This window comes from Zalophus californianus, chromosome 2 (assembly GCF_009762305.2).
Source record: "Zalophus californianus isolate mZalCal1 chromosome 2, mZalCal1.pri.v2, whole genome shotgun sequence".
Classification (NCBI taxonomy): domain Eukaryota; kingdom Metazoa; phylum Chordata; class Mammalia; order Carnivora; family Otariidae; genus Zalophus; species Zalophus californianus.
In genome coordinates this window covers 76,397,340-76,423,168 of record NC_045596.1, presented here as the reverse complement: position 1 = coordinate 76,423,168, position 25,829 = coordinate 76,397,340, and the positions used below count along the sequence as shown (strand labels likewise).

The 25,829-nt window shown below is 34.4% G+C and overlaps 1 protein-coding gene across 5 annotated transcripts in view; it reads right to left on the bottom strand.

The window, feature by feature from the left end:
* The window catches only part of GRID2 (glutamate ionotropic receptor delta type subunit 2), a 1,431,476-nt gene that overhangs the window by 338,831 nt on the left and 1,066,816 nt on the right, over positions 1-25,829 (bottom strand). For all 5 annotated transcript variants that reach the window (XM_027599851.1, XM_027599852.1, XM_027599850.1 and 2 more), the window contains exon 10: positions 3,379-3,576. In XM_027599851.1, the coding sequence (XP_027455652.1) occupies positions 3,379-3,576 (198 nt within the window). The remainder of the gene's footprint in view (positions 1-3,378; positions 3,577-25,829) is intronic.

Sequence of the window (25,829 nt, the reverse complement as noted above, 5' to 3'; positions counted from 1 at the left end):
GTAACTAACTGGAGCAAGCCCACAAGTCTAAAAACAGCATCAACATTAGACTAATTCTCATGCTTTTTTATCGGTAACTTGATTTAGCAAATGAAGTTTGTTAGCATAATACCTCATTAAGAATTTTATCCATTATCTCTATAAAGCAATTTTTATAACACCTTTTAATAATGCCTGTGCTTTTCTTTATCCTTTGTTTTAACATAATTGCTTATCTGGGTTCAGATCAGGTAGGACCTCTAGAGATACAAAGGCAGAATACAAAGGGTTTGTGGGTTTTTAATATAGGAATATAAGATAAATTATCATGGTTTCAATAAGAGGATTGAGAATTGATCATTCCCCCTTTCCTACTGAAAATATTGCTAGTAATGTTTTTCAAATAAGAGTCCATGTGTAATTGGTTTAATAAATAAAACAAACTAAGATTTTAATGGATATAAAAATAGCATTATTATTTTTCCTACCACTGCCTTCAAAACCTTTTATTTTTTTCTCTTCCCCATGTCTTGGAAACAACTTATTTAGATCCTTTAGCTTTCTGAATACATTTAAGTACTTCAGAAATAATTCCAGTTCTGGCAATGATCAGATAGTTTTTCTGGACTAACCCAACAAGGAATAACAATTATAAATTCTGTATCAAGTTTAAAAACACACAAGTTAAAAGAACTGGAGATAAACCCAAAACAGGAAGAAAGTGAAGGGTATCTGACTCTTGAAAAAATGGTAATTGCAATAGATGAGATCCACTTTTATATGACTTATTTATTGAAGATCCACCTCAGTTCAGATGACAAGAGGTACTAGAGCTCAAACAGAATGTCATAGTCTTATTAGTTTAAAGTGTCGGAAGATGGAGTCTGAGGCAGCCAGGGTGGCCAGAAATTAAAAGGGAAATCACAGAAGGGAGAGAGTCATGGAAGAATGAGCCAAAAAGTTTGTGAATAAGCTTCCCTCAAGTCCTTGGTTGACTCCTAAACTGCACATGCATGAGGATGACTTTTTAAAAAATCAGCAGAAAGCAACAACCAGAAGACTAAAAGAGCTGAACAAAGATTATAATTACTGCTTATGACAGGGAAGATAGAGATAAAATTTTGAGTCCCTCTAAGTCACAAGGGTTTGATGAAAACCACAGTCTTTTCATAGAAACTCCAGAAGGCTATGCTTAAGAACATAAGGATTGCTAAAACCAATTGATTTTCCCTAAAAACTAAAGAAAATAAAAAAGACCTGATTTAACAACATGTAAAACCAAACCTCCACAAGTTCAGGGGAAACCTATAATAACTACCTACTAAGACAAAAATCAGTCCTCTTCAGAGTATGAAGTTTCAGAGACATAATCTCAAGTCTTCATAATGTATCAACCGCAATGGTCAGTATCCAATCAAATCTGACAAAACAGGAACGAGAAGAACTAGAAAAATATGTACCTATGGTTAATAGAAAAAGCAGTCAACATAAATCTATCTGGAGATGGTAAAGATGTTGAAATTGTAGCAGACAAGGACTTTAAAGCAGCTGTTATGAGTATGATGAAAGATTTACAAGAAAAGATGATCATAATAAAAAGATGTGGAATCTCAGAAGAGAAATGGAAATTATTTTTAAAAAAACAAATTCTAGAACTGGAAAATAAGCTACCTAAAATAATAAAAATTTACTACATGAATGTAGCAGAAAACTGGAGATTGCAGAAGAAAGAATCAGTAAACTTGAAAGCAAATCAAGATAAATGATTTTATGTAAAAGTCAGAGTAAAAATATTTTAAGAAATTAAATAACACCTCAGTAGAGACAATATTAAGAGGTTTAACTTGAATATTCCCTGAGTCTTAAAGACAGAGGAGAAAGGGAAAAGAGTAGAAAAAAATAACTATGGAAAGAATTGTCAATATTTACTAGATTTTATGAAACATCCTGGAAGCTCAGTGAATCCCTAGGAGTATAAATGCAAGGAAAACCACACGTAGGCAGATCATAGTTACACATCAAAACATCAAAAATTTTAAAAAAATGTAAAAAAGGCCACCCCACACTAAAAAAAGGAACAAAAGTACAAATGATGTCTAACTTCTCATCAGAAGCAATATTTGGCAAAAGACTATAGAAAGACATCTATAAAATGATTAACATTAAGAAAAACTGTCAACTCAGAGTTTCATACATACTAAGAATATCATTCAAAACTGAGGACAATAAAGATGTTTTAAGGTAAAAAAAATAAAAAGGTGAAAGGCACTTATAGGACTACACTTCAAGACATTCCAAAGAAGTTCTTTTGAAGTAAATGATGGCAGATAAGAGCTCAGATATGTAGAAATAAGTGAAAAACCTTAGAAATAATGGATAAATGGTTAAATACCAGAAACTTTTTTCTCTATATATCTATAAAAGAGAACTGAAAGTTTAAATTAAAAAACTATTATATTTTACTGTGGAGTTCTGAAATAATAATTATGACCACAATAGCATAAAGGATAGGGTGGTATAAATGAAATTATATTGTTACAAATTTATGCCTTTTTAAAAATGTGAAGTGGTATGATACTAAACTAGATAGAATGTTATAAATTAAGAATATATATTATAATCTCTATACTAACCACACAAACAGCAATACAAAGAGATACAGTAAGAAGTCAAAAGAAGAAATAAAGTCAAGTATTAAAAATATTCAATTAACCGAAAGAAAGGCAAAAAAAGAAAGAACAGAGAGAAAAATGGGACATATATAAATCAAATAGTGAATTATAAACCTGAACCCAACTATCCAAAAATTTATCAGGAAGACATAATAATTATAAAGGTGTGGGCACCTAATAACAGAGATTCAAAAAAAAAAAATGAAGCAAAAACTGACAGAAATAGAGATAAACAAATAAAGAAGTTTAAGCACCTCTTTGAAAAATTAAACAAGGAGAAATATATCAGTAAGGATATATCTACCTTACTTAGATCCTGAAACTAAATGATTAGTCCCTAATTGTTTTATTTTTTTGCAAATAACATTGCATTTTCTTTTAAAGAAAACAATGATACAAATTGTGTTTGTAAATTACATTGTGACTTCATTGTGTATCATATACTGACAAAATGGGGTGTAAATTTGGCAAAAGTAAGGACTTTTTTATAGACACTTTTCTATTATAAGATATATTTTAAAATTCATCTTTATTTTTCTCATCAGTTTTTCTCTACACAAAATTCATAAAATAGTACTGGCTGCAACTTTTGCTGACTTTGGCATTCAACATCACCACCTAATGCTCTGCCTTGCACTTATTTTATATGAAATTAGCTTCCAGGAGTTATGGTTCAATCATTGGAGAGGTGATAGGTAGATAGGTAGATAGATAAATAAATCCTTACCTTAAAGACTAGTTCTCCTACCAAGCCATTCCATGTCCCATCTTCTTGTGGGCTTCCATACTTGTGATCCGGTGCAACATAAATTTCATAGTTAAAACCCAGGTAGTTAGATAAGGCATCCAAAACATCAATGGAGAAGCCTTGGTACTTCTTCGGCTTACCCAAGACATTTTCAGAGACCATTACAAAAGGTTCTTCCTACATGGAAATAAGAGAAATCCTTGATGTCAATCTATAGTGCTCCCCAAAAGCAAAAATTAATTCTTCAAAGAGTTTTGCTTAGACACAGCCTAAAAATTGCTTTTGAACTTTGAGAGAATTAACTTACAAATATAACATATGTGTTATTAATGTGTGATGGTATTGAACAATGTTTAATCATTGAATTTCTTTTCATCTCTCATTTAATTACTACTATATCAAGTATTAGATGAAAGTGACTATAAAACTTCAAGGGCCATGAATTCATTTTTCTTGTCACTATAGGACTAATCTACAATTCATCAATTATAAAATTATATTTAAGAAACCATAAATTTATTGTATCCTGAGGCATTTATTATCTATGTATGTCAAAAATATGTAAAATAATATTTTTTTCCATGTGCCAAATAATTTACTTTTTATTTTCTTATTGAAGTATAATTGACATATAACATTATATTGAGTTTTAGGTGTACAACACAATGATTTGATATTTGCATATATTGTAAAATGATCACAGTAAGTCTAGTTAACATCCATCACCATGCATAGTTACAGATATTTTTTTCTTCTGATGAGAACTTTCAAGATTTACTCTCAGAAACTCCAAAAACATACAATAGAGTATTATTAACTATAGTTACCACATGTACATTACATCCCCATGACTTGTTTTTGTAACTGGAAGCTTGTACTTTTGACCATCTTTTTTTTTTATTAACATATAATATATTATTTGTTTCAGAGGTACAGGTCTGTGATTCAACAGTCTTACACAATTCACAGCACTCACCATAGCACATACCCTCCCCAGTGTCCATCACCCAGCCACCCCATCCCTCCCACCCCCCCCATTCCACCAACCCTCAGTTTGTTTCCTGAGATTAAGAGTCTCGTTTGGTTTGTCTCCCTCTCTGGTTTCATCTTGTTTCATTTTTCTCTCCCTTTTCCTATGATCCTAGGTCTTGTTTCTCAAATTCCTCATATCAGTGAGATCATATGATACTCGTCTTTCTCTGACTTATTTCGCTTAGCATAATACCCTCTAGTTCCATCCACGTCACAGATAAACTCTGCATAAACTCACTGAAAAGAACAAAAAGTTCTAAGAAACATAATTTAACTAAAATTTATAACATAACATTTACTGGGAGTTATTTGATAAGTAATTTTGAAATGTGGATATAACCACACATTTCATTGCAAAAATAGCTTCTCTACGATTGCTATGAGAAATTCACTTAAGTTTTTGGTAAACTGTGTAATTTAGTAAATTTAGCAAATTGGTGTCTGCTTCCACCTCTTTTATCATTTTGTGTTTTTGTCCTCTTACAGTTAACAAATAGGCTCCTTTCACTTTTTAGAACACCTGGTGTTAAGAAAGCTCAATTGGTTTGAAACATGCTGGCAGACTATAGAAAATTAGATAATCTATTCCTTAATTTCCTAAATTTGTTCAGAAACCTCTCAGAACAGTAATATTTACAGATAACCGTTCATATATATGGCTATCTAGCCCTCTGGGCAGTTTAAAATCTATTCTGGATTTAAGCCAGAAAACCCAAAGATTTTATCCTTGGATCATTTTTCCTTAGAGACTCACAGGTGAACCTTCACTGAGATGTAAAATAATACTATACTTTGGCTTTTAGTCAAAGACCCAAAGTGTCTTATAAAATCACTGTATCTACTATAGCAATATTGTCCACCATAACATTCAGTTTTCCCCTAAAATATTACCATGAGATAAATTTTTGTATTGTTCAGAGCCAAGAGCACTTCATTTTGCTTCAGTAATGCCCTCTTCTAAATAATTAAAATAAGATAACTAATTATTTTGGTATCCCTTTCCACTTTGGACACCCAGAAAATCAGTTCTAAGTTTGATGCTCATCTACAACTATGCTGATATTATGGTATTTGTAGTATTTTTTTTTAAATTTTGGTTTTCTAAACTAGTGATGTTTTCTCTTTTTAAAAATTTGGTCTTGGTCAACCGTTTATATCTTGCCTTAGAGTAAAATAAATCAGTAAATAAATAAAGGAGTAACTGCTATTTGTTCCCCAATAGCTGTTCTCTTCCTCATTAATTATATATATGTATATGCATATGTGTATGCATATGTATATCTCTATCATCTATCTATCATCTATCTATCTATCTATATTTTTATATTAGCACCTGAGAATAAAGACAATCCACAGTCTCCTTTTAGGCAAGGTGAGACCATGTGACTAATTCTGACCAATGCAATGTAAGCAGGTACTTTGTGCAACTGTTTTTTCATCTTTCCTCCTTCTTTCCAGCTGGAATGAACACATAATGGCTGGGGCTCTGGTAACTGTTTTAAAGCACACAGAGTAGAGAAACAAGATGGAAGAAGCCTATGCCCTTCAGATGTGAAATGCCATACCAGACCATAACTTTCTAGGATTCTAGAACATAAGAAAAAAAGAAATTTTGATCTTTTTTTGTTGTCAAGCTCCTGATTGTTTTTCCATTACAGTAGTATATGATGCTAATGAACACTGATAGATAGATCAATAGAAGAGAGGTTTTGAAAATGAATAAAAATTTCAAGTAATACTGATCTGTTTAATCTAAATGATATCAAATGAGAGAAAAGTGAAAACTCAATCAATCCTTTAATATTATGTGTAAAATACAGAACATCTTGATGATTCTAAATATTTATATATTTTAAGATGTATAATAATCTCTCAGATAATTGGCAGAATTTGTTACTGAACATTCAGTTGTATGGACAAAATATAGATCTAGCCAATTACTATGCAATGTATAAATACTTTGAAGTAGGCCATGAGGTCATTAGAATCAGAATGAATTAAATAAATTCCAAAAAGAAGATCATATTCAGAAGCATGCAAATAATATTAGGAAATTCTGGAATTTTAGAGTTAGAATTAGTCTATATTTTAAACATCTATTTATTGACAAACCAAAGTAAGGAGGATTCATGAAAGACTTATTTGACTGATTCCTTTACCAGTAATTTTGGATCGTATGTATTCTCTATTTATCCAGGGTCTTCAAAATCTAATAGACCTCTGAAGTTAAACACAATTTAATAAACAGAAAGCTGAATACCACTCTTCAGGATGACACTTAAACAATTAAGAATACTAATTAAATGTATTACAAAACTAAATGATCTGTGTGGCAAAAATATTACCCCAATGTATGCTTTGATATGAAATACTGTTTTTTTTCATTTTTACTCCTATCTCATTAGAACAGTTGTTTAATATGCTAAATTATATTTCCTTAATATGCTAAATTTTCCTCTCAAAATTACTTTCAATTCCAATATTGTAAGTAAATACCTCAGCAAATGGATCCTTCAAAGGTTTGTTGACAAAATCTGGTCCTAGAAAAATCAGCTAGAATTGATTAAAGGTATAGAGTTAAAATGGTTATCCTAAGGGCTCTTTTACAGAGGATTGATGAATTATTAATGAACATGCTTTTTAAATTTTATGACTGAAATAAACCTTTATTACATCTTATCACTTCTCTTCTGAATAGATGTTTTTAGGCTTTGTTTTTAAGCTCTTTAACAGATTCGGATCACTATTTGTAAATCCTAACATAGACCAGTTGTGCTTTATGAGGACAATCAGCCAATATATTGGACAGGTAAACATAGCAATAGAAATCAGATTGAAGGTCTAGGACCTATAGTAGAAAAGATACTTTCCCTTCTTTATGGCAATACTGAATTTGGTGTCTATGTACCTATTTCCAAAATTTATTCATTCATTGACTTACCTATTTAACATGAATTGAGCAGCTACAGGATCAAGTTACTATACTCAATATAGGGAGTGTAGTACCCAGTATACTCAATATTGTAGAAAGTCATGGCCACCACTTTCAAAATAATCATAGTCTGGAAAAAGCCATATACTCAAAAAATACAACATAAAACAAAAGCAACACACATCGTAACTATTACACACAAAACACCAGAGAAACACAATGGAAATTATAAAAAAAAAAAAAAAAGAAAACCATCATTTTGGGAATTACTGGCTATGTACCATTTTAACAGATAAGAAAAATTAGGAACAAAAGTCTCAATTCAAGATCACACAGTAAGTTACAGAACAGAAAGTCATCATGTATCATTTTACTTCAACTTCATTTCTTTGGACCTCAAATTTTTCAACCCTTGGATGAAAATCTAGGTCTCCATAGTTTGTCTCGAATTTTAATGCTATATAAAGTGGTAGGAGACTAGAAGAGACTCCAGATGCCTGACAGAAAAAAAATAAATCCACAATACTCTCTGGAGAAAGTATCTGCATTTTAGGTCTTAACATTATTCCTTTAAGTAATTGTTTGAATACAATGTTCAAAACAAAAGTCAAAGATATCATGTAAAATGAAATTCTATTTCATATATACAAATGGCAGAAATAATATACAACAGGAATAGATCTTTCAAGGACTCTGATACTGAAATTTTCAGATACATTTTATAAAAATTATGTTACTATGCTAAAAGACATCTGGGACAAATTGACAAGAAATGAGAAACCACATGAAGTGTCATTACACAATTCGAAAAGAACTAAACAGAAATTTAAGAATTAGTAAAGAGAATGTCCGAAGTTAAGAATTTAATGACTGTATTAAACAGAAGATTAGAAACAGATGAAGAGAGAATTAGTGACCTGTAAGAGTTCAGAATTAATACCCATAGTGCAAAGGAATAAACAACTAGAAAATCCCAAATCAAGAGTAAAGAGATGAGAAGCAGAAAGAGAGGTAGTCTGATAATCCCGAATATTGCTAAGGATATGAAGAAACAGGAGTAAGTCATTCACTATTGCTGGGTGTTTAAATTGGTTCAACACTTTAGAACACATCTTGACATATCTAGCAGAGAATGGAGATATTTATAGGCAAATTAGTTTTGCCTGTTTTTGAGTGTTACATAATTATTTATCTAGCATGAAGATATGTACAGAAATGTTCCAATCATTTCACTTCTTGGGTATGAACACTTAGAGAATCTTGGGCACCAAAATATATACCCAAGAATGTTTATAGCAACATCGTTTGTAATAGCCCAAATCTGGAAATAATAAAAATCCAAATGTCCATCAATGTGGAAAAGATAAATATACTGTGGTACATGGATGCAATGTAATACTAAACGGCTGAAAATTTAAGAAACTAGAGCTATACACTAACACAAATGGACTTTTAAAAGAATAATGTTGGGTGAAAAAAGCAATCCTGGCAGAAAACAGTCTGATTCCATTTTCGTAACATTCATAAACAGGTAAGTTAACAGTGTATTTAAGGATTCACATGCAGGTAGAGATACAATAAAGAAAATGAAAGAAGTGATCACCTCTGGGTGACTAGCTCTGAGATGCTGGGAAGGATATGATCAGAAAGATGCACAAGAAAAACTGGCTCCTTTGGTCATGGCAGCATTCTATTTTTTGATCTGGACAGTGGTTGCCTGGTTGTTACTTTATTTTTCATTAATTAATGGTCTGAGCTTTTTTCTGTATGGGCGTTATAATGCAATATAAACAAAAATAAGGAGAAAGTACGTTAAGTGAGACCAGATAATGGAGGGCACTGAAGCCATATTAAGGTTTTTGCCTTTTATTTGGCAGAAAGTGGAACTTTGTGGAAGGGAAACAGCATAATCAGAAAGTAATTTTGAGAGCAGAGTATAGAATGAATTGTGGCAGAAGCAAGGTCTAGGGGTCCTTTGCAACAATGCAGATGAATGACAGAAGATTATAGCCTGTGCCTATTTAACATATATTTCCAAAGCATATACAGGTGTCTTTGAGTCTTCTATTATACAGATGGTGGGGTGAGGGGGTGGGGGAAGAGGGAATAAATGATAAAATCTTGCCCTTAAAATTCATTTTTCAGCAATTAGTTTCAAAGAGTATTAATAGAACAGAGTTCAAGCTGGTGAAAACCTGTCTGCCTATTAAGAGAAAACAAATTGCAGATTTCGATTTGCTGATCATTTGGATGACAGATTCTCTAAGCACAATCCTCAGCAACTGGAATAAACAAAGCTTTCACAGAATGCTTGTAGTTTATCAATCTAACTGCATTAGCATGAGGATCCACAGACCTACTTGTAGAAAAGAGTATTTCAGTGGTTTGATAATTTTCATATTAGCAAGGATTTATTCACATCACTTGTTGGGTTATTAGATAATAACTTCATAATTCTGAATTTGTATTCAGTCACTTAAAAAATCTCATGCTAATTGCTTAGTTGATTTACAACACTGTTTGCCACTTGCAGATTTTGTAGTTAATTCCCATATTTTAATAACTATGCAATATTGTTTGCTAGTGATAGAGTTGGAAAAAAGCATCTGACATTTCTGATAGGTACAAGCGACAAGCTCTATTGCTGAGGCTTTACTAAGAGCTGTTTATAGAGGTTTTAACAGACACAACTTCACAGAACACCAGGATGGCCAAAACTAGGAATGAGTCACTAGAAATTCCTTACAATTCTGCTCACACGTGCAGCTCAAAGACATTTAAAAGGGAACAAGAATATTTCTTAATGGCCTGCTTAAATTTTTTTCCCCCCATAAAACATGCTCCTGCCTGAAGCAAACAAGAGTTGTCTTTATGCACAGTGTGAGCTTGTATTTTGCTTAGGGATGACACATTCCACTTTCATATGGGCAAAACTAATGACCACCATTCTGCTTGCAAAAGCATCATTATTTTTTATAGACAACATATGAACATTTGAAACTTCTCTAAGTTACAAAGGCTAATGGTATGGAATATGTTATTAAAAACATATCAAGATACCAGGATAGTAAAACAAACATGAACAACATCTACAGAGGAATAAGCAATCTGGGTAGTGTAAAGGAAAAGAATATCTGAGTTGCATGGAGAAAAGAAAAGCAGCCACAGGGCTATGCAATGAAAATGTCTCTAAAGAAGCTTTTGCAAAAAGATTTTATGGAGGAGCAAATATTTAGAAAATATGCATTAAACGTATCTTTCAAAATCCTTGCTGAAGTATTTTTGTCATTCAACGTTCAAGTTATAAATCATAGAAGTAACTTTAAAAAGCCATTCTAGGGATGCCTGGGTGGCTCAGTTGGTTAAGTGCCTGCCTTCAGCTCAGGTCATGATCCCAGGGTCCTGGGATCGAGCCCCACATCGGGCTCCCTGCTCAGCGGGGAGCCTGCTTCTTCCTCTACCTGCTGCTCCCCCTACTTGTGTTTGCTCTCTCTCTCTCTGACAAATAAATAAAATCTTAAAAAAAAAAGCCATTCTAACTTCCTAAAACCGTATCTTATTGCTTCTGATTCCTATTTTGTAAGCAATTATTTAAATGATAAAAAATACTTTAAATTGAACATAAAGTTAAGGTTATTAGTATGCAAAGTAATTCATTTTAAAAATGAAATATTTGATTTTATACATTGCTTTCAAATCATGAAATGGTTACATCTTAGTGCCTTACAGCTAAATGGAGAGTGGCAAAATGAAACAAAAAAAAATGTTCATTTTGGTTTCATGAGAATCTGAAAGAAATATAGAATGTGGTAACTGGGAACACAAAGTTACCAAGGACAATATGCAATCACAACAATCTTAAGTACATTAATTCTCATTTATTGATTTTCCCTAGCATGCATTTGAAAATACATTTTAGGAGACTAAGATTTTATGGACCATATGATTGTCATATATAAACTTAGAAATACCAGACTCTCAGTTTGCTTTCTGACTGCTAGATAATATTTTTTGTTTGTTTGTTTGGCCCAAGTCTTCATTATTTTGCTCAACTTAACACCTAAGTGAATAGCCATATGCTGTAGTCAATTCTGTTCTATAAATATTGTTAAAAGTTTACTAGGTGCAGAGTACTTCATAGGTGCAGTTATCCCAAGAAAAAGTATCAAAGAACATGTTTTGAGATATAGCATATTGCAGCTGTAAGAAGTGAGTGGCTATACCAAATGTGAGAAGTCTACAAAAATATTAAACTGAAGGACTTGGTAACATTTGACTTCAGAATGATGATATTTACAAACTCTCTGGTTGATATATCATGTTCTTGTTAAAATATTGCCAAGAACAGTAAGGTTAATAAATGTCAGCAAAACCTTATGATAAGACTCCTTTTTCATCAGGATATAAAAGCATTTAATAAATGCAAACTAACTCCAATTAAATATCAGAATATAGTGAAAGCCATATAAAATTAAACTCGGAATGTTTATGACTAGTGTCTTGTTTGTTTTGTTTTTTGAGAGAGAGAGCATGAGAATGAGCAGGGTTGTGGAGAGGGGCGGAGAGAGAATCTTAAGCAGGCACACCCAGCATGGAGTAGGGTGCAGGGCTCCATCTCACGACCCTGAGATCATGACCTCAGCTGAAATCAAGACTCAGATGCTTTAACCAGCTGAGCCACTCAGGTACCCCTGGCTAGTGGTATTTTTAACCAAAATAATATTACTTCAGGAAAACAGCAGAAATTCAGATTTTTATTTAGTCATTCAAAAGAGTGTTAATGCTGGGCATACACTAAGAATATGATAGTGAATAAAGCAAACAAGAAACAGACATGTCTATCCTTCTAGACCTACATCATAATGGGAGCGATAGACAATAAATAAAGTATTATATATGTTATGTCAGATGGTGATAAGTACTGCAGGGGAAAATTAATCAAATAATGAGAACAAAAAGCGTATGAGAAAAGGCAGTACCTTCAATCAGGAAGAGCCTCTATGGAAAGAGCATTCCAGACTGAAAAAAGAGTAAGTGCAAATCTTTCAGGCAGGCATTTCTCTGACATGTTGGAGAGACAGAGGGACACTAGTAAGTCAGGAACCTAGGGAGCTAGAGTCAGATAGGAAATGTCTGAGAAGTGATGGGTGTGTGTCAGACGGAACCTAAACAGGGCCTTTAAACTCGTAATGACTTTAGCTGTTAATTCCACTGAGATGGGCAGCCAGTTGGGTTCTGAGCAGGGGAAGGACAGTTTACTAGACAGTAGACAGTTACTATTGACAATTGATTGGAAGGAACAAGACAGAAGCTAGGAGATCAATTACGAGTCCTTTGCAGTCAACCGGAAGTGAGCTGATCATAACTTGGTAGGAAAATGGATTTGATGAGAAGAAATTGGATTGTCAGTAACTCTTGAAGGTACAGCTGATGGGATTCAAGGATATACTGAATGTGAGGTTGTAAGTATTTAGTGAGGAGTGATGTAATGCTATACCATACATCCTAGAGACCCTCAGTGGAGGCGTCAGTCTTCAGAAAAGTATGGACTTCTGAGACCCTCCACGAATGTTTTTTTGTTTGGGGTATGTATTACAATTCTATTAAATGAATTAAAACTTTCAATCAGTAGACTAAAGTCCTCAAGGTGAATGTTCAATTTGGAATCAAAGGTACTATTTTGTAAAAACCTAGAATCCTGAATACAAAATTAATATACACATTCAAATTTAATAGAAGAAAGCATGGAAATTTGTACTTTCTTTTTTTTCCTGCATATTTGTGACTCATATAGTCAGTTAAAAGGGAAATTATACTTATTGGAAGCAACTGCAATCATTAAAATTATCATCTTTAAGATTATATTTTAAAGGGACAAAATTCAATAGCAAACACTGAGGGTGAACTATTTAGTTTTGTTCTCTTAATACACCTTTGGAAAATACAAAAATTAAAATAAGATGAGTTATTTATTGCTCATCAGATTGACAAAGATGAAAAAAGAATGTTAATGTTTATCAACAAGCATGTGAAGAAACAGGCCTTTTTATACACCACTTATATGAGTTAAAATTGCAACAGCTTTTCAAGAAAACAAATTCACAGTAGGAAGGCAAATGTCTTCAAATTTTCATATTATTTCTTCTGGTAATTTTACATCTGAGAGGGTAATCATAAATAAGCACAAGTATGTATCTAAAAGAATGTTCATGGCAACTTCTGCAGTGGGAACTTGAAAACAAAGGAGATGCTCAACAATTACAGATTGTTTTTTTTTTTTAAAGTATCTGTGTGATCAACGAATACACAGCACATTCAGTCATCAACCTCAGTGTCTCTGACCCCTGGCACCTAGCCCTCTGCTCAGAGCTGGGCCGCAGGTTGTTTTCTTAAACCAAGAATAACATTTTTTAAGTTTGGGATTGGTTTGTTTTTGTTAGTCTTCTAGAGAGATTAAGAATATCACTCTAAAAGCATTGCTTTCATTTGCATTCCCATATATTTCAGTGAACGAGAAAGAAAAATGTTGAGTTTCAGTTGCCATGTTGGGAATTATATACAAGGGTGGATAAATTAATGGAAGTTTGAAGCACGTATAAAGATAATTCATCAAGTAGCTGGGGGGGGAGATATTGATCACATCTGCTGTATAAAACCTATTTATTTACATTAAGAATATTCATGAATATATTGCTAAATAGGAAGGAAATGTACAAAACTACCGGTGAGTGTGTGTGTCTTAATTCAAGGTATAACAAATCACCATGAACTAAGTGGTTTAAACAATACTTATTTGGCACAGTTCTGGAGGCTAGGAAGTTCGAGATCAAGGTGTCAGTAGATTTAGTGTCTAATGAGGGGCTTGGTTGCCCCACCTCACTTGGCAGAGACCAGAGAGATCATCATTCTTGTGTCTCTTCTTATGAGGACTCCTCTCTCATGCCCTATTTGCTCTCAAAGCCCTCACCTAAAAATACCATCACACTGGGGATTAAGCTTCCACCCATGAAGTTTCAGTCCATAGCAGTATGTGGTTTAAAATTTGAAAAATAATGATAGCAGTAATAATAGCAACAAACATCTGTATACGACTTACTATATGCTGGGCATTTTTCAATTGCTTTTTGTATATTTATGCCCAATAGCCCTGTGAGTTTAGAATTATAATTATCTCCATTAATATGGGTAAAGTAACTTAGTTTTGTTTAGCTAGTGACAGACACTAAAATTGGTAAGTTTTTGATGGAGGAATTATGAATGATTTGTTGTTAACTTTTGTTTTCCACATTTTCTAAGTTTTTGTCATTGAATATATAATACTTACCTCAACACTTGTTTGATAAATCAGTCTAAAGTGTGAGGGAAAGGCCAGGGTTAGAAATAAAAATTTGTTTATAACTTTCAAGAAAGTAAATGAAGTCATTTAGCATTGAGGTATAGCCAAGAGTCAAAAATGGAATTCTGGAAGAAGAGACCCCAGTGAAGGAGGCAGAAGGAATAGAGAAGTCAGAAGACAATCAGGAGACCCTGCTGGAGGACTCAAGAGGGGACAGGGTTTCAAGGAGTAAGTTGGCCGTGGATTCTAATGTAGGTAATAGGTTAACCTGAAAACATCCATCTCATTTGTCAAGTACAAGATCATGACGACCTTTTGAAAAGCACTTTCTTTGGAGAAGTCAAAATAGAAGCCCAATTTCAGTGGTTGGAAAATTAAAAAAAGTGAAGGGGAGACAGAACTAGTCTGAGACACTGACATGAGAAAGAATTAGTAGAATAAAGTGAGCTCAGGGTCAAAAGAATGTTTTTTTGCTCAAAACATACTTCAGGCAAAGGGAGGAAGCCAATAAAAAATACCAACAATAATGAAAAGCTTGCGTGTGAGGCCTGGGCTCACCCTTATCACTTGACGTTCATCACCTCACAGAGTTCTTGGAATACTTTGGTACTGTTATTGCCATTTTATAAATAAGAGAACTGAAGTTTGGGAATCGAATAGATAAATAATGTGCCTGAGCTCACAAACTAGTGAGAAAGATTGATATTTGAATCCGGTGTTGTCTGATACTAAAGTATATATTCTTAACTATTTTTTAAAAAGATTTTATTTATTTATTTGACAGAGAGAGACACAGCGAGAGAGGGAACACAAGCAGGGGGAGTGGGAGAGGGAGAAGCAGGCTTCCCGCCGAGCGGGGAGCCCAATGCGGGGCTTGATCCCAGGATCCCGGGATCACGACCTGAGCAGAAGGCAGATGCTTAACGAATGAGCCACCCAGGCGCCCCTATATTCTTAACTGTTAATTTAGACTGCCTTCATCAGCATTCGGGTGTGTTCACAGGCTTGAGATATGAGGAACAAGGTGCAGAAACTACATGGCAGGTACCAGAAAAAAAAAAAACAAAAAAAAAACTTAATCTTTTAACACATGGTGGTGTCTCAATCAATCAATCAATCTCTTTCTCTCTCCCTCTCTCTCTTTTTTTCCGCACTCTATATCCTCAAATTCCTTTTTATTTCTAAAGTAATTTATACATTCTTCTTCTGATTCACACTTCAACATTAGTCAGCATATTGATGGGAATCACAGTTTTAGCACAAAGATTATTTTAAAGTGAAAACATTTAAAATCTTATTTGAACTTCCCTTATCTGACTAAAGCAGAGCCTCCTGAAAGTGTAAATGCCACTAACCCTCCTCCAAGGGAGTTTCCTGCAAATTCCAGGAAGAAGACTTCTCAGTCCCTTTAGCATTAAACAAACAATAGAACCTTCCATACTTTCCTTTTGGAAGCAATAACCCCTTGTTTATCTGCCTACTGCACGTTAATGCACAGGCTCTCAAACATTCAAACTTGAGAGGTTAGAGGAAAAGTTTTTCTCCCAACAGTCTCAAGCCTTTTTTTCTGAACAAAGATGATCTCTTCCCTAAAAGGAGATCTGGAGAGAACAAGGTACCTAATAATTTCACTAAGCCTACTCTACACCCTCTGTAGAAAATACACTCACTTTTTCTGCCACTGGCCTGCCTGATCTAAGGTTTTAAGAATAAGGTGACAGGTTTTCTATTTCTAGTGAGCTGAATGCTTTCTGAAGGATGTACCTTTTTCTTTTGATTTTATTACGAAGCACAGTGGGAAACTTAAAAGAAAAGATCTCCTGCATAGAGGGCAGAAACATAACAGCAGAAAGCAGAAAGGTGCTGATATTGAAAAACAAGAAACAAATCTGTGGGGATTTACAAAATGTAGAGAAGTCTGAACTTTTAGCTACAAAGACGACATTCTATGTTCCACAAATTAATAAGCATATAAAGATTACCTGAAAGGTTATTAAAATTAATAATAAGGCATATAAAAATGACCTCTGTGCCAGCCCTTATCAGGACTGTGGATACGAATTACAGTTTTGAATTAATTATGGGGACACATATTAAGGAATTAGAGGTAGGTTCTGATAATTACTGGAAAATGTAAAGTTGTAGAAAAGTTTTTTTTTCATTGCTATATTTTATTACATAATAAATCAGAATACTTAGTCTAAACCAGCCCTGACACTTCTGTCTGTGAGATCCTTCATTGGATGGAGCAAAAGTCACTGAGGAATATCAAAAAATAACATTGGTCCTATTTATTCTTGCATTCCTCAAGGAGATACTCTAGCTGTGTTCCCAAATGTAATACTATGTGTATTAAAATGCATCTTAGTTCTTGGAGTTGATAACCAAAGGTCATTCTTAAAATATGAAAGGACTAATAAAACAAAGGTGAGATATTTTTCAAACTCTTTGCTCTGGATGAGTGATATCACTTTTTTATTCTCCTTGACTTTTAAAAAAGTAAAAGACCTTGCTTTCAAATGCTAATTGGTTGCTTCTTTATTCCCCCAGAGACTTCAGACCATTTAGCTTCAAATCTTCATTTTCTCGAGTGCTTTATTGACCATGGTCTTGGAGATTACATGTAGTTCAGAACAACATACAGCTTATTATTTTTAAGTGAACTGTGGAGCACATTATTCTACATAAGAACCAATGGGGAACAATTGGTTTGAACATTCCATTTTCCCATTTCAAATGTCATGCCATTAGCAATGGTTAAAAATAAAAAAGAGAGAGAGAAGAAAAATTAAAAAAAAAACACCCTTAAAATCTACCTAAGACATAAAAAAAAATCTACCCAAGAAAAAAATCCTTAAAAAATATAAAGTTCATTTTCTCCCGCTAACTTCCATCACCCAGAGTACCTGAAATTCCTTGCTAAAAGATTTCAAACACGCAAGAATCACAAGTTCTGTGCAGTTTTCAGCATGATGGCTTTTTTGTTACCAGGTTAAAATAATTAGTACACAGTTTATGTGGAGATGCTATGAAACAACACCTTACAACCCAAACCGCTTTGTATTTCAATTGATCATTAAAAAACCCAAGGGGTGTATTCTGAACCAGTATGCATTTGCCTTCCTTTCCTTGACCAATTTTTCCATTTCTGGGACCTCCATGCAGTATGGTGGTTCTCTCCTTGACTAACTCGTACCTCCCTAGAGAGAGCTGAATTTTAGTAGCTGTTTGTGTTCAAGAAGCTGACAGATGAGTAACTATTCCCATGTTGAATGCTTTTTGGAGGTATCTCTTTTCATTTCAATCTACCCTAGAATCCCATTTAGTGCAACGGATAGTGATTTGATCAACAGTCCCCTATTGGTCGAAACCTGTTCCTGTTTCTGTGAAAGAATCTGAATCCCACTTGAGGTCTAGCTTCCTCACTGCCATCCAACTCCATGGCTCTTTGAGAGGCACTGGGAAAGCACACTAGGTTTTCTCAAAATGTATTTCCTTTGTGAAGAGAAATCTAATTATTGCATTTTACTTCAAAACCGTTTTTCCCTACTGATTGGGAAGATTTCTAAAACATAAGCAAAGACAACTTCCTGTGACTTTTTTTTTTTTTTTGCATCTGTTTACCCAAGGCTAATTTAGGTCAGCAATAAAACAGCAACAACATCAATGTGCTACTGAAGTTCGGAGGTGGCAGATGAATATGCATCTTCCTAATAAAAAGCTGGACCTTTTGAGAGGTCAGGGCAACATTTAAGACAACAAAATAGCAAGATACATGGGACTATCCCACTTCACATCTATATAAGTTATATTTTAAATATCTATTAATTGCTACATAATTCAAAGATCAACATATGCTTTTCATATATCCTTTTAAAGTCTTGGTAGAATAAGATCCCCTCCCCTCAAGGTGAAATCTTTCTCAAAAGTCTCTACATCATACATGAGTTCTGGGACTTGATCTGCTTCCTGTCGTTCTTTGTCTAGCTTTGCAAAGTTTCTCTGTATGAATTTACAACCTATTACTCAGACAAGACTTAAAATTTCTGCAAGTATTCTCCTTGATAGCTCCCTCTTTTCCAGAACACATTCTTAAATTGCCAACCACCTTAGCCTTCCCAAACTTAGATCTCTAATTTCAAACTCAGGGAGGCTGATAAGCTCTGTTTTGGATCTATATCCCTGTGCCTCCAGTATGGAAATTGCCCCACCAGCCAGAAATCTGGGGTGATTGTTGGGATCATTTAGTTGTCTCCAACCTCTTAGCCATCAAAATCCTTTTTTACCTGCTAACCAATGTTTGAAAGTTTTTTCCATTCTTTGCTCAGTTTTCTAGTTGTTTTAAACAAGGGATTTAGTCTAGCACTTGTTACTCCATCATGGGTGGTTAGGGAGTCAGACAAACACAAATTCAATGTTTATTTTTACCATACAGATAACCTGAAGAAGTTATTTAATTAGCTCTAAGTCTCAGTCATATCACAACAGTGCAGATAAGAATCTTGAGGGCTCCATGAAGACAGGAGATTTTAAAATACCAAGAAGAAGATTTATTAGTAAGTGTGCTCTAAGGGTTAGCTGGTAACATTATCAATAAGCTTTAATGATTATTACTTCATTAATAGAATCCTTTATAGCTCCAAAGAGTAAAATCTATATCAGAAACAACTCTGTTTTTTATTCTTTTTATTTTTATTCATCTTTTTATTTTTATACCCATGTTCATTTCTGAGGAATTGTATATAGGACTGGTTTTGTGTTTGTTGTAACTATGCTAAAGCTATTTATTGGCGAAAGATAACTTAAGACTTTAAGGTCACCTTAACATTTAGTTTCTTTCAGATACAGTGGTATAAAACCATTTGCAAAGTAAAGTATAATACAGTTCATATAATTTTGGTTAGAATACTGCAGAAGTTATGGAAGTTAATATAGACCCATGCTGTCTACATCTTTGAATTTGCAAATGACTCTATCAATATCTAAATATCCAGAGACAAGCAGTAAATCTATTTTTCAGAAGTAAATTATATAACACATCTCTGAAATATTTATTCATTGTTTAGTCCAAGAATTCAGGTTTCAGCTTCCAAAAGGAAAAACATTAGGTCATGCATGGTTACCTCGTGCAGTAGAGATCCTCACACATGTCTGCATGACAACTATCATCTTAAGACTTGGTGTGATGAGAAAGAATAAGACATCGTCAAGCCATTGTCATGCATCAGTTCTCATGATGATTTTATTCAGTCAGCACTGAAGTGAGCACATATTCCAGTGTTGCTATAAATGACATCGTTTGCATGGGCCATCATTTGCATATAATCCTCAAGTGTTTGTTTACAAAAATCACCTTTTTCCCTTTTCTCTCACATAAGATGAGTACAATCAGCAGAAGAGACAACAAAATATGTAGACAATACAGAGATATGTTTACTGATTACACTGTTTCGATAACAAAAATGAGAACTATTTCATCTAAACTTCAGGCTAGATCAGAGTTGTAATGATGATATCTTTAACTTGTTGATGCATATTATCTAAATTATACCATGCTAACCTCACTTTCACAAACAAATTTCTAATTGGAGCTCTTAAAAAAGAATACCTTACACACAGGCTGCTGGAATTTTCTGCATTTCAATTTCATTTATTTCAGGTAATATTCCTATTTGCTTATAGGATACTTTAAATTCTTGATGTCTGCATACTTTTGCATATATTCTTTACATTGTTGAATATCCCTTCCCTTTTATCTATGCCTTGATAATCCTTGCTCATCTTTCAAAACTACTTTGTGCCATTCTTTAAGCCTCTCCCACTGCCCTACCCATAAGTTAGATGCCTCTTTTATGTTTTCTCTTAACACCCTGTGCATAATGAGAACACACACACACATACACACACACACACACACACACACACACGTATGTACACTTCCTATGTGCCAGACTGTTACAAGTCCTTTGTTCTTTGCATGCATTAATTCCTTTAATTTCCATTGCGGCTCTATGTGGTAGATAGTAATATTATTTCCACTTTACAGATGAAGAAATAGAATCATAGAGAGTTGGAGAACTGGGAATTTCAATATAATCCAGTTCCAGACTGTTCTTTTTTAATAACTTCATTTAGATATAATTCACATACCATATAATTCACTCATTCATAGTGTTCACAGTCAATGGCATCAGTATATTCACAGACATGCTACCATCACTGCAATCAGTTTTAGAACATTATTCCCCAAAGAAATCTAGCTCCCATTAGCCATCACCTCCCAACTCCCTAATCTTCTCCAGCCTTTTTTTTTTTTTAAGATAGTTTTTGTTGTTGTTGTTGTTGTTTTAAAGATTTTACTTATGTATTTGACAGAGAGAGACACAGTGAGAGAGGGAACACAAGCAGGGGGAATGGGAGAGGGAGAAGCAGGCTTCCGGCGGAGCAGGGAGCCCGATGAGGGGCTCCATCCCAGGGCCCCGGGATCGTGACCTGAGCCGAAGGCAGATGCTTAACAAATGAGCCACCCAGGTGTCCCATTTTTTTTTTTTTAAGATTTTATTTATTTATTTGACAGAGAGAGACAGCGGGAGAGGGAACACAAGCAGGGGGAGTGGGAGAGGGAGAAGCAGACTCTCCACTGAGCAGGGACTTGATCCCAGGACTCTGGGATCATGACCTGAGTGGAAGGCAGATGCTTAATGACTGAGCCACCCAGGCGCCCCTAATCTTCTCCAGCCTTAATCTCTAATCTACTTTCTATGCCTATATGTTTGCCTATTCTTGACAGTCACATAGGTGGAATCATATGATATGTTATCTATTGTAACTGATATCTTTCACTTAGCATAAAGTTTTCAAGGTTGACACATGTACAATGTTATCCGTGCTTCATTTTATTTTATTGCAAAACTATATTCCATCTTATGGGTATACTGCTTTTTATTTATTCATTCACAAGTTGATGAACATTTGGGTTGTTTCCATTTTTGTTCCTATTATCAATAAAGCTATGAATATCTGTGTACAAGTTTTTGTGTGGACATATGTTTTCATTTCTCCTGGGACTATATCTAGAGTGGCATTTCTGATTTGAGTCGTATAGTAACTCTGTATTTAACCATTTGAGGAACTGCCAAACTGTTTTCTGAAGCAGCCACACTATTTTACCAGCAATGTATGGGGTTCCAATTTCTCCACAACCTTGTCAACAGTCACTATTATCTGTCCTTTTGATGTATAACCATCCTAGAGGGTGTGAAGTGCTAGTTCATTAGAGTTTTGATTTGCATTTCCATGATGGCAAATAATTTTGGAAACCTGTTCATGTGCTTATTGACCATTTATATCCCTTCTCTGAAAAACTGTCTGTTGAGATCCTTTGTCCATTCTTAATTGGTTTATTTTTCTTCTTCATATCGAGTTATTCCAACTTTATTATTTATATTTACTAAACACAAGTCCCTTATCAGAAATGTGATTTGCAAATATTTTCTACCAAGCCATGGGTTGTCTTTTCACTTTTTTTGATTCTGTCCTTTGAGGCATAAATGTTTTTAATTTTGATGAAATCCAACATTTTAATTTTTTTTGATTGCTTGGGCGTCAAGTGTCATATTTAAGAGTCTATTCCCAAAATAAAGTTACAAAGATTTATACCTACGTTTTCTTCTAACCGTTGTATAGGTTTAACTCTTACATTTGAGTCTATGATCCATTTGGAGTTTTGTGGGGTTTTTTTTTTGTTTTTGTTTTTGTTTTTTTTTTAAGTAGGCTCCATGACCAGTGTGGAGTCCAATGTGGGGCTTGAACTCACAACCCTGAGATCAAGACCTGAGCTAAGATCAAGAGTCAGACACTTAACCAACTGAGCTACCCAGGCAACCCTGCAGTTAATTTCTATATATGGCTTGAAGTAGGGGTCTGAATTCATTCTTTTGTATGTGGGTGCCTACTTGTATCTGCATGATTTTTGAAAAGACTCTTCTTTCCCCATTGAATGGTCTTGACACTCTTGTTTAAAATCAATTAACCATGGGTATATGGCTTAATTCTGGTCTCTCAGTTCTATTCCACTGATCTAAATGTCTATCTTTAACCAATATGAAGCTATCTTGATTACTGTAGCTTTTTAGTAAGTTATGAAATTAAGAGGTGTCAGTGTTCCAACTTTGTTCTTTTTTAAGACTTTCTGTTGTTGCCTTTTTTCCTCCTACACTGGTCCTATTACATTTCCACATGAATTTTAGAATCAACTGGTTAATTATGGCAAAAAAAAAAGCTAGAATTTTGATAAGGATTTCACTGAATATGTAGATCCATTTGGACACTATTCCCATCTTAATAATATTGAGTCTTCCAATCCATCACCACAAAATCTCTCTCCATTTATTCAGGACTTTTTAAATTCCTTTCAACTATGTTCCATAGCATTCAGTGTACAAAAATTGCAGTTATTTTGTTTATTCCTAATTATTTTGTTCTTTTTGATATATTTAAATGGAAATGCTTTGTTAATTTCCTTTTCAGATTTTTTTCATTGCTAGTATAAAAAATATGCAATTGATTTTTTTGTGCATTGACCTTGTACCTTGCAAAATTGTTGAACTCATTTATTAAATCTAATAGTGTGTGTGTATGTGTGTGTATATACATGCTTTAGGGTTTTCTATATGTAGATCATGTCATTTATAAATAGAGAAAGTTTTATGTCCTCCTTTTTAATCTCATTCCTTTTATTTAATTTCCTTGCCTAATTGTGCTGACTAAAATCTCCAGTACAGTGTTGAATAGAAATAGTGATAACCGACATCCTTGTCTTGTTACTGACCTTAGAAGAGGGAGCTTTCCATTTTTTCACCAGTAATAGGAGATTAGCTGTTGAGTTTTGTACAGACGGTCTTCCTCAAGTTGAGGAAATTCCTTTCTATTACCAGATTGTTGAGTGTTTATCATAAAATAGTATTGAATTCTATTAAATCCTTTTTCTACATCTGTTGAGATGATCATGTGGCTTCATTCCTTTTTTTATTAATATGGTATAGGACATTGGTTTTCATATGTTGAACCAAACTTGTATTCCTAGGATAAATTCCACTTGGTCATGGTGAGTAATCCTTTTTATATGCTCCTATATTCAGTTTGCTAGCATTTTGTTGAGGATGTTTGTGTCCATATAGATATTGTGGCATAGTCATTATAACCATTAAGCTCCATGAATTACTGGCTGATTGCTTTATTGTTTTCAATAAAACAATTCATTTGTTTGAACAAAATAAATTTTTGATAGGGGTTATTTTTGAGGTCAGCCTTTAAAAATTTTTATGATCCCAGGAAGGCTATTTGTAACTATCACTTTCCCTGGTTTTCACTGGTGAACTAGTTGGCTTATGATTTAGTTTGTTGCTCTAAATTTAGAGGAGACTTTGGCATAACTTCCTTATACTGTTTCAGATAATTGGAGGATACTTATGTCTTCTCTTTTCTTATGGACTGTCTCTTCCCCGAGCAAAATTTCTGTGCCACTACTCTGAATACTGGGTTGGGTGCAGCCTCCCGTCTTCTCCACTCACCTTTATTGGCTTGGAACCTTTGGAGCAAGCTGGAGTGATTAAGGTCCCAGTATTCCAGGCCTGCCACACCTGGAGTAGAAACTGCATCCGGTGGGTGGGAGCTGAGTGGAGAGAGGGAGCCCCCAAACTGTTAGCCACTTCCTCACCAGGAATTTAGCCTCTTCAGATTAGAGGTGGAAGGTTAACAAGAAATGCTAGCTGCCTGTTCCTCCAGATAAAATAACCCTTGATTGGGAACTTAGGGGTGAGGGAGTCCTGTCCTCTCGGGAAAACCTGCTTGGAGGGGAGCTTCCATCAAGTTGAGTTGGGCAAGAGCTGAGGTGGAAGGGGAGGAGTAGGGTGAAGTTCAGCTGCCACAGACTGTGCTGTTCTGACTGAGTTTTAGATTTTCCTAAGTAAGTGATACTTCATTTTCTGTATGCCCTTAGACAAATTTCCAGACTTCAAAAGTTTTATTTATTTGTTATTTATTTACTCAATGTTTTGGTTATTTGGTTATTTGTAGGTTCATGAAGACCTCACTCTGCCAACTTGAAGGTAGAACTCCTCCAGGGCCTATGTTTTTCACCACACTGCTATGCTGTGTACTTCCAATGTAGTATTTATGACATAGCACTTATTGTATTTTATTGCAACTTCCATTTATTTTATGTAACATCCACTGGAGACTTCCCCAGCCAGAGCTTCCATTTTTGTCTGAAGCCCTGTACCAAACTGTATTATTTATAAACTCTTCCAAAGGAGCCCTCTTCAGACATTGCTGTGGGAGCTACCAGAGCTTGCCACCTCCCGGCTGTGAGTACCTGTCCAGTGGAGCCTCTTGTCGAGCTTACTCTCTTGGCCCCTAACTTTGCCTCTAGTCTCAGGAGGCTGATAGGCTGAGACCTCATGAAAGCTTAAACCTCTATGGGGGTTCAAAATGCTGAAGGTTTTCAAGTAGCAAAAACTGGGGCAATGTCCTTAGCAAAAAACTGAGGACAATGAATTTCAGGGCTATTACTGGTATTTTCTTAGTAATTTATTAATATATAATCTATTTAAAGCTAACCTGGAATCAAACACAATTCTTAGGAGAGAATATAATTAGATACACAGACTTTCAGAAATTTTTAAAGTTTATAATTAGGGGCATTTTTTTATCCTCAGGTATTTTTTTGTTGTTGTTGCTGCTCATTTTTCCTCTAGAAAGCCCCAGCTTCACAGGCAGGAGAGTTGTGGTGGCTCTCATTAGCAGGTTTTCAAATTAAGGTAACAGTAACGAGGCCTAAAAGTCATGATTCTGCAATTTATGTGTCTTTGTCTGCCTTGGGGTCCTATAAATAATTTCCCACAAAAATCTGAAGATTGATGACAATGATTATTATATTTTTGTGATCACTCTTGCTCATTTTTTCTTTTCTTCAGTTTACACATCACTGTTCTACTGCAGAGACAATATATCTTCTATTTTAAGGACACTGTGTACTTTGCTAACTGCTCTCACATAGTTTAACCTATTTACCCATAAAAACCCATTTGATTTCACTAAAGGCCAGTTTCATTATTTCCCTTTTATGGA